A 9,595-nucleotide genomic window follows, 5' to 3' on the forward strand; every position below is an offset into this window, starting at 1 on the left:
AAGACCCTGTTCAGACCTAGTATTAACATCTGTCTCAGTGGACAGCTGTAAGTTCAGGTGTGAATGCACCCAAGATGCATTAAGGACGCATTTGAGAACCGATCACTCAGACCACATTCAGAGGTGTGTCCGCATTCTTCTAGCAGTGTGAATGCAAATGTGTCCTGGCCACATTGAAGGACTGCCTACTCAACTGACGTCCTCTGCCACAGTCTGATTTGTCCCGCCACAGTTTCATAATGAACAGAAAATATTTTACTATTTCAAATGAATAAAACTTTATTTCATCATAAGACCTGTGTGCGGCACATTACTTCGCTCAACCCGTGCTCTCCCTCTCTTGTTCGCTCTCTCTCTCTCACTCACAATCACAAGCACATTGACAACAGGTCCGTCGCTTGCCTAAAAACAACAACATATACCTGTTAATTTGCATATAAAGCAGGAAATGAGCTCCGAACACAAGTGGTCAATCAAGATGCATGTAGAGATGCATTTTAAAGCCAGGTTTGATGTGCTTAAAGCTGACCACTTGTGATTGCATTAATGAAGACGCATGTTAATACCAGGTCTGAACAGGGCCTAAGTGCTGGAGGATGAAGTGAAGAGCCATGTTGACAGTATTGTCTACAGACTTAATGGCTTTGTTGGCAAACCACAGGGGGTCCAGATGTGTGTTGGTGATGGCTTTGAGGTAGGAAAGCACAAGGTGCTCAAAAGACTTAATTACTGCAGAGGTCAGGTAATCATTAAGTCCTGTGGTCCTTGTTTTTGGGGGATCAGGATGATGGTGGAGGATTTGATGCAGGCAGGCATGTGGCATCCTCTAGTAAGGTGTTAAAGATGGAAAATCTTCTATTTAGTGGAGCAGTAATTTCCATAATAACCATCAGCATTTTCATTAAAGGGCATAAATTTGGCAACTGAAACCACAATGATTTTTGACAAAATGTGATGTAATTTCTACAGAGAAATGAACTCTCTTTGAATGTGACTTCATTTGGAACCAGAGGTTTTTTCGGACCCAGTATTTAGTGGCTGTCAGTGGTATTTCACTTAAAAATACTTCCAAACTGGCTTCAGTCTGACACTGTGGTAGGAACTGCTTGTACAGAGTTTGGACTCTAAAGGTAAAACTTGGTTGCTTTCAGGGTTTTATGTGCGAGAATGGTGCTGACAGAGACACAATGGTATAATTTTGAATTAAAGTTTGCCTTTTACAACATCAATGATGTCTTTTGAATTTCTCCAACAGAGGCAAAGGGACAGGAGCTCAGGATTGCACTTGTTGGGAAAACTGGAGCCGGGAAGAGCGCAGTGGGAAACACCATCTTAGGGAGGAAGACTTTTAGATCTAAGATGTCCATGTCCTCAGTGACATCAGAGTGTCAGAAGGAAACAGGAGCTGTTGCTGGTCAAACACTGGCTGTTGTTGATACTCCAGGTCTGTTTAAAACCGAAAAAAAAGAAAAGGTGGTCAAAGAAGAGCTCGCTAAAGCCATCTCACTTGCTGCTCCTGGTCCTCATGTGTTCCTGATCGTGATCCAGCTGAACAGATTCACAAAAGAAGAACAAGAAACAGTGAAAATCCTTCAGGAGGTGTTGGGAGAAAATGCAGGAAAGTACACTGTGGCCTTGTTCACCCATGGAGACGCCCTGAAGGAGGAGGGAGTCTCCATAGAGACATTGATTAGTGAGAATCAGCTTCTCCGTGACTTCATCAGTCAGTGTGGTGGAGGTTACCATGTGTTTGACAACAGAGACAAGGATCTCCTTCAAGTCACTGAGCTGGTGAGAAAGATCAACAGGATGGTTCAGAGAAATGGAGGAAACTGCTACACCAATGTAATGTTCGAAGCAGCTGAGAGAGCCATAAGAGAAGAAATGGAACGTCTGTGGAGAGAAAATCCAGATATTGATCAGGAAGAAGCAAGAAGACAGGCAGAGAGAAACAATTCGTTTACTACAGGTGTTGGATTCGCTGCTGGAGCAGCTGCTGGAGCAGCTGCTGGAGCTGCTGTTGGATTAGCTGTTGGAGCAGCTGGAGCAGCTGGAGCAAGCATTGCAAGTAGAGTGGGACCTTTAGTGGTAGCTAAAGCGGGAGCTGCAGTGGGAGCTGCATATATGGCACTGAATGAGAGGGCCTGCATCATACAGTGATATTCGATATTACTTATCCATTAGCTGCGGCTCATAACAGGGAATTGTCATGGTAACAGTTTAATCTTTATTTTAGTGTATGATCTTTATCAGCCTGTTGTTTTTCTTTGTTCACTTTATTGATTATGAGCTTCTTCATTAATCATTGACTGTTCATCATGTTATTAATGAGAAACCTTCTAATCCTTTAATGTAAAACGATCAACGTCATATTTTGTAATAGAAGCTGTAACAGACTTCAGACACACTGCACTTGTTTTGTTGAATTATACATCATTAATCAAAAAGAAGAAACAAGAATTTTCTGGTGTCGTCAGAGGAGGTGATGTGAAAAAGGAAAGTTTTAAAAGGCTGGAATTAAAAAGTCTGCAGAAAAGAACAGTGAGATTTTGTTTCATGTATCTTCTTATCATTTACCTGTGTAATAACATGTTAATAAATAAATATTCCAAATGAAAATCTGTCTCAAGACTATTATTGTTCAACACATTTATTTGATTAACAGATTTTAACATTATTGGTGTCAAAATGTTTTCTCTCTTTAACTGTTTTAAAATCATGTAGGATGATTGACTGTGTTGAAAGTACAGTGCTCTGACTCCTGGTGGTCAGGTGGTATCTCACACTGTCACATGTCTAATCACCTGTGTTGTTTTCAGGGTGTAGCTCTGACCTGAGGGTGGTGCTGGTGGGTCAGGAGAGAGTGGGGAAGAGCTCAGCAGGAAACACCATCCTGGGAAAGAAGGAGTTCGACTGTAAGTTCAGTTCCTCACCTCTGACGCTGAGCTGTCAGAAGAGAGAAGGTGATGTTCAGGGTCGCAGAGTTTCTGTGGTCGACACCCCCGGACTCTTCAGCTCTCAGCTGTCTGAGGAGCAGGTGAAGACACAGCTGGAAGAAGCACTAAAGCTGAGCTCTCCAGGTCCTCACGTCTTCCTCCTCACCATCCAGCTCGGAAGATTCACTGAACAGGAACAGAAAGGTCTGAAGACTCTGGAGAAGATGCTGAGTCCTAATGTCTCTGAACACACTATGGTGTTGTTTACCTATGGAGACCTACTGGAAGATGTTGACAAGGATCAGTTCATCAGAGAAGACAAGAACCTGCAAGAGCTGCTGAAGAACTGCAGCGGCCAGTACCAGGTGTTCAACAACAAAAAGATGGAGGACAGGGATCAGGTCAAAGAGCTGTTTGACAAAATAGATTCAGTCTCTGAGGGAGGACGATTGATTTATGAGACAAGACCTTGGTTATTGAATCTAATCATCAGAGCTGGAAGGATGGTTTATCACAGTCACTGGTGGTTATTTAACACCATCTGTAACTTATTCGGATGGTTACTGAGACACATGATGTAATGTACATCAATGTACAGAGGTCAATATTTTTTCTCTTCTGTCGAAGTCAGATCATGTCAACCTGAACAGACCCCCCACCATTTTTAATTCACCACTCTTACAAATGTGATCAGTTCATTATCACATTAATATATATAAAGGCTGGGGACATATTGAAGGGCTATTGCTCTAACCTGAAAAATACGCAACCTGCCAAATGTAAGGGCCTAACAGCCATCACCATGTACCTGAATGATATAAAGTATGCTCATTTAACTAATCACAAATCAGTTTTTAATGTATCAATTGTTTTAAACTTGAAGAGATTAATAAAAATCTAAATATTGCACACAGCCAGTCAAGTTCTTCTAACCTAGAGTTCAGATGATGGAGCCGTCTCTGAAAGAAACTTCCTACTATAATTCTGTCCATAATGTACCTTTAGAATAACACTGTGCACAGTATCTTCCTCTTCAGTAACCACTGTTCCTGTCATGGCCGCTCTACAGTAACTCACTCTGTATCACCAGCCTCATGTACCTGTGTGATGTGTCTCCTGATGCTCAGCATCTCTCACTGTCTCTTAGCTTGTTGAAGACAACTGGACTCGCTTGAGGTTCTTTAAGAAGTTTCACCTCTCATCCGAAAGGTTTCTTCAGTCCAAATGTCTTCGTAAAGAGATACATGATTACAGAGTCACCACTTCGTAGTATTTTGTGTAAGTAAACTTATTATTGAACAATACAAGGCAGGCTTAAATGAATGGAATGAGTGACTCAGTATCACAGTCAGTTGAAAAATGTAATCATGTGCTTGTTGGCAGCTTTGAATTGAACTGAATCAACCAATCCTTTAAGCTATTGCGTTGTTTTATATTTCCAGACACCATCCAGTGTCTGTGACGGTTCGATGGAACATCCTGGTTTTCATGTGTGAGACAGAGTCTCTACAGGTTGATGGGGTTGGGAAACATCATGTACTGTAGGTATTTAGAGGAGAGTTGTATCTCTGACTTTAATCATGTTGTGTGAAAGTTTCTATTGACAACAACAATAAAGGAACATTTCTAAACTCTTATAAACCAGATGATTCACATTCAAGAGTAAATTCACCAAAGTCATGTTTTAACATTTAATAGAAATGATTCTCTACAACATATGAAAACATCTTCCACAAATGCAGCATCTTAAGAGATTCTTTTATCGATTGCTTGATTGATCAGCTGCTGTGTTTAATTACCAGTCTGTTTATTGTCTCCTGGATCTGAATGTGGTTTTCTTCTGTGGGTTAAACTCTCACAGCTGCGCCACCTGCAGGCCACTTCAGTCCTCTACAGTCTGGATCAGTTCATACATCAGGTCTTTATAAACCTGTTTAACTCCTCGTGTAGCTGCCGTTTATTTGTCCAACAGCCAAACAGAACAAGTTCAGAACAATAAAACTCTGGTACAAAAGGTTAAAAACTCATCAGCAGAGCACAGGTACATCAGTGCAGGTTCAACGCCACCACAGGAAACAGACTCCACCTTCACTATAAAAGTCTTTAAAACCAAATGTCAAACAGCTGCTGGACGGTTCGTCTGCAGGGACCGTGGACACAGACCACCTGGTCTCACCTGCAGTAAACAGTTATTAAACACTGCATAATAAAAAAGAGAGGGAGTGTGTGTGTGTGTGTGTCTCAGTAAATAGCCTCGTCCATGTTGTCGTCACTGTCTCCTCCGAACTCCTCTCCGTTATCGAAGTACGACATGATGTAGTCCGTCTCCTGCAGACGAGGAGCGGGGACAGAAAACACTAAGTCCAACAGGCTGAAGATCAATAACTAACAATAATCTTGAGAGAATCTTAATTATTTTACATTGATTAATTAAACACTAATATTGTTTTTTTTTTCTCACCTCCTCAAACTCTTCCTCATCGTACTCCTCCTCTCCCTCAGCCTCCTCTTCCTCCTGTTTCTTCTTCTCTTCTCCCTCCTCTTCATCTGAACTCTGCTGCTCCTCCTTTTTCTCCAGAGTCTGACGCAGTTAAGGTGGAAATGATTGTTAAGGTGGAACAGCAGCTGAAACTTTGAGCCAGTTAATTATGTATAATATGATTTAATATAATTCATGCTTCTTCACCTCCAGATTGAGCAGAACTTCCTCTTTCTCTTTGACTTGTTTCTTCTTCAGACCAGGCTGAACTCTGTCAGAGCGACTGACCGCCACCGAGACGCCTGAGGAGACAGAGACAGTCAGTCATCATTCATCCATTCATCAGTCATTCATCCATCAGGAGAACATCTGTCTACCTGACCATCAAAACAGCTGTGACAGAGAAAATCAAAACCAGAGTCAGACATGAACAGTTCGTCTCCGTTTTCCCAGCATGCAGCTGTACACCAACATGAGACGTTAATATGTGGTTGAATGGAGTTTGTGACGTCAGGTGACCAAAAGGACAACGACTAACACCCATGTCACTTGGACGACAGCTGACTGACGTTTTGTTGGTTTTAACTTGATCAGGAACCGAAACCAGCGTCTTCGAAACGTTTCACGACATGTTGACAAATAAAATACTGACGTTCTGATCGTGAGCAAAACCCGACGTCTGATAAACGTCACTGTGTTAACTCGCTAATGGACTTTTATTTCCAACCAAAATGTGATGTCTTTCTGGTGCTGGGTTGACACGTGTTGGTGAACGATGGAACAGGTCCAGGACCTTAGTCTTCTGTGTCGAATGACTTCGGACATGTTGGATTTCTATCAATATATTCATCAATATATTGGAAAAACAGAACAGCTGAGAAGAAACGATTTAACATAAATCTTTATTTTTATCCAGATTATGAAAACAACAATTTAAACATGTAGTACTGCAGCACTGACCCAGAGTGTATTTAGAGTACTGCTTGTGTTTATAATACTGCATGTATTTAGAGTACTATGTGTGTTTACAGTACTGTGTGTGTGTGTTTACAGTACTGTATGTGTGTGTTTACAGTACTGTGTGTACTGACCGTCTCTGCGAGGTTTCCTGACGTGGACTCGGAGCTCTCTGGGGAATCTCTTCCAGTCTGAAACCACAACAGAACATCAGAGAGCAGTTCATGGTAAACACACTACTACTGATACACACTGTAGGTACACACTACTACTAATGATACACACTGTAGGTACACACTACTATTAATGATACACACTGTAGGTACACACTACTACTAATGATACACACTGATACAAATGAAGCAGAAAAAGTAAAAACTGATTAAAACCAGCGAAGAACAAGTTACAAAGAGTCAAAGACTAAAAAGAACAATTCATACATGTTTGTTATATATGAAATGCATTAATATTAAACAGTAGAAGAACATCTTTTATTTTGTAGCAACAGATCAGACTATGACAGACTGCAGCTGAGTTTCTCTTCCAGATGTTTTTCTTCCAGATGTTCCTGCAGCTGGAACCAGTATTTTCTAAATCGTCCTGATGCTGCAGCTGCTTCTCCTCCGTCTGAACTGACCCTCAGCTCCTGATCGTCATGACGACACTTAGTGTGATTCTCTTCCAGGAGGACAGAGTCATGATGGAGTCGTCCGGCACTGACTGTCCCTGTTAAAGGACCAATCAATCGATAACAGGTGTGTATTGATCAGATTGATGTCTCACCTGGAGTCCAGTCCAGCAGACCGTCTGTCTGCTCGTTGCTGTGATACTTATCAGAGTACCTCTCCACATCTGGACAGGAAACACAGACAAGACCTTCAGCACAATAAAACTAATGTTCAGGAGATTATTGCTGATGTTTATTGATCAGCTGATCCAGGACCTGCTGTCAGCTGATTGTTGTTTACATTTCATACATCATGTTTATTTATGCCTAAGTGAAAGGCAAAGTATTGATTATCGATGTGATGTGTTGTTCTGTGTGTGTGAGCCTGTGAGTTTGTCTTTCTGTCTTTGTGAGGACCAGTTCTAGTTTAAACCAGCGTCATGAGAAGTCCAGTGTGAGGGTTCAGACCTGGTTTTAAGGTTCAGATTAGAATCAGGTTTAGGTTCGGGAACTAGAGAAAACATTATTCCAGCTGAAGGTCCTCACAAGTACAGAAAGCAGAGGGTGTGTGTGCTGTGACCTCTGACCTCTGTGTGCAGCAACTGGTTGGATGAAGCAGGGCAGACTCTTCATGGCTCCTCTGAACTCCTGTTTGAGAGCTAACAGATACTCCGCCTCCTCCCCAACTGCCAGGGGGAGGGGCTTCTGCTCCATCACCTGGAAAACAACACACACACAGTCAACTAGAAGTCCCAGAATGCACTGCTGTCAGAAACATCCAATCATCTAATGACATGTAACACTGCTGGATCCATCAGTATTTAAAGCCCTGTTCTTTATGCTGTATCACATTCAGTCAGACTGTCCCATTAACAGCAGCTGATCAGCTGTGATCAGCTGTGATCAGCTGTCTGCAGTGTATCATGATGTTCAGACGACTCTCACTGGATCACAATGATACTGAAGAAACCTTAAAATCAGGAGGATTCTCTATGAAGTTCTACAGCCTCTGTTTCTCTGGAGCTTTACTGTGGAGGGACATCAGAGATGATGACATCATCAGGAAGAGAGGTCACTGAACCAGATCAATATGTGGTTCAGGTCTGACTAATTCAGGACTCTGAGGAGAGTTACAGGTCGCTCTGTGTTTACATGAGACCAACACGTTAAATTTCCAGAACAGTTCTGTGAGGAGGTTCAGGTCTGAAGGGGGTCCGGACTCTGAGGGGTCTGGACTCTGAGGGTCTGGACTCTGAGGGGTCTGGACTCTGAGGGGTCTGGACTCTGAGGGGTCTGGACTCTAAGGGTCTGGACTCTAAGGGTCTGGACTCTGAGGGTCTTACAGGGAAGGCAGGTGTCGGCTGCTGCATGGATGGAGGTAAACTGTCTCCTCTGCTGATGCCGACAGCATCCACACTGAAACTCATCGTCCTCCGACCTCGACCACGACCCGCCATCACTGCTGCTCCTCAGACCAGACCAGATCAGACCGGGACAGACTGGATCAGACCGGTTGGAGGTGAGTCTGGATCCTGACAGAACCAAAACAATAGAATAGAACTTTATTGTCCAACAGAGGTGAACATGATCTTCAGCACAAGAACGTGAAACCTCAGCAGTGCTCGCGCACACGCACACACACACGCACACACACACACACACACACACACACACACACACACACACACACAGTGGTTTCCTGTTTAACTTTAATCTTCATGAATCTGAAAAACTTGAAACAAACTCCTGCTCAGACATCACACACCTCAGTTATTGATCTCCAGTTTATTTTTTATTGATTTCACCTTTTGTTACAATCAGAATCAGCTTTAAAATAAATAAACAATCCAATATATTCTATTCTATATTCCATATTATGTTAAACTGACTCGGAACAAACTGGTGCAGAGAATCTGGGGTCACGGTACGTAACCAGCGTTACAGCTACTGACGCTGCTCACAGCTGTTAGCATCGTTAGCTGTATTAGCACCGTTAGCTGCTGTGTTAGCAGCAGTGCAGTTAGCATGTTTACCGGCCGTGTGTCACCTTCAGTCTGTGTTTTCCTGCTGATAAACGTGGTTCATCTCCTCATCAGACGGACACTGAGTTCTCTGCTCAGCGGAGCATCCTGCAGACAATACAACATCTTTGTTTACATCCACCTCCGCGCTTCTTCTTTCTCTTCCTTTTCTTCTTCTTCTTCCTCCTCTTCTTCTTCGTCTTCTTTTTCTGTAATGATTAGTTTCTACCCGCCACCGCCACCTGCTGTTCAGAGAGGCTGTTACACACTGTTCTTTAGCTCTGACTGTTGACCGTCAACTGAGCTGAGAACATTGATCAGTCCGTTGATCAATGAGTGTATTGATAGGAAATCAGTGGGTGAGAACTTTGATAGCTGATGAAGTCAAGTTAATAAAAAAACAAACATTTCTTAAGATTTGTTGATTTTATTTTAATATTTTATTTTATTATACTGACGTCATTGTGATGTGTCAGTTTTAACTGTGACGACATTTCTCACTATTTTCTGAATTTACAAACCAGATAATCAATCA

At 42.4% G+C, this 9,595-nt stretch overlaps 3 protein-coding genes across 4 annotated transcripts; 2 read left to right on the top strand and 1 right to left on the bottom strand.

Moving 5' to 3' along the window:
• Positions 1–1,245: 1,245 nt before the first annotated feature.
• On the top strand, positions 1,246–2,644 carry LOC130172062 (GTPase IMAP family member 9-like; the record flags this gene model as incomplete). Its single annotated transcript, XM_056380480.1, has 1 exon — positions 1,246–2,644. A coding segment is annotated over one exon (915 nt), but the record flags the coding sequence as incomplete, so codon positions are not given.
• A 156-nt stretch (positions 2,645–2,800) lies between these two features.
• On the top strand, positions 2,801–4,470 carry LOC130172064 (GTPase IMAP family member 2-like; the record flags this gene model as incomplete). Its single annotated transcript, XM_056380481.1, has 1 exon — positions 2,801–4,470. A coding segment is annotated over one exon (717 nt), but the record flags the coding sequence as incomplete, so codon positions are not given.
• Positions 4,471–4,613: 143 nt separating this feature from the next.
• On the bottom strand, positions 4,614–9,263 carry polr3glb (RNA polymerase III subunit GL b). 2 transcript variants are annotated; one of them, XM_056381956.1, is made up of 8 exons: positions 9,073–9,263; positions 8,383–8,571; positions 7,627–7,756; positions 7,156–7,224; positions 6,507–6,563; positions 5,623–5,717; positions 5,398–5,517; positions 4,614–5,264 (listed from the first exon to the last, which is right to left on the bottom strand). In XM_056381956.1, exons 2-8 carry the CDS (start codon positions 8,494–8,496, stop codon positions 5,178–5,180), a joined length of 672 nt encoding a protein of 223 aa, XP_056237931.1. In that variant the 5' UTR covers positions 8,497–8,571; positions 9,073–9,263; the 3' UTR covers positions 4,614–5,177. The 2 variants fall into 2 exon arrangements, with proteins under 2 accessions (XP_056237931.1, XP_056237929.1); XM_056381954.1 differs by having other exon boundaries at positions 9,087–9,262.
• Between the last annotated feature and the right edge of the window lie 332 nt (positions 9,264–9,595).

This window comes from Seriola aureovittata, chromosome 7 (assembly GCF_021018895.1).
Source record: "Seriola aureovittata isolate HTS-2021-v1 ecotype China chromosome 7, ASM2101889v1, whole genome shotgun sequence".
In the NCBI taxonomy this organism is placed as follows: domain Eukaryota; kingdom Metazoa; phylum Chordata; class Actinopteri; order Carangiformes; family Carangidae; genus Seriola; species Seriola aureovittata.

Excerpts from the sequence above, each read along its gene's own strand:
- polr3glb (XM_056381956.1), bottom strand. The coding sequence starts at position 8,496 with ATGGCGGGTCGTGGTCGAGGTCGGAGGACGATGAGTTTCAGTGTGGAT. Across the intron at positions 7,757-8,382 it reads AGCCGACACCTGCCTTCCCT|GTGATGGAGCAGAAGCCCCT; the intron begins GTAAGACCCTCA and ends GTTGTTTTCCAG. Across the intron at positions 6,564-7,155 it reads TCTGCTGGACTGGACTCCAG|ACTGGAAGAGATTCCCCAGA; the intron begins GTGAGACATCAA and ends TTGTGGTTTCAG.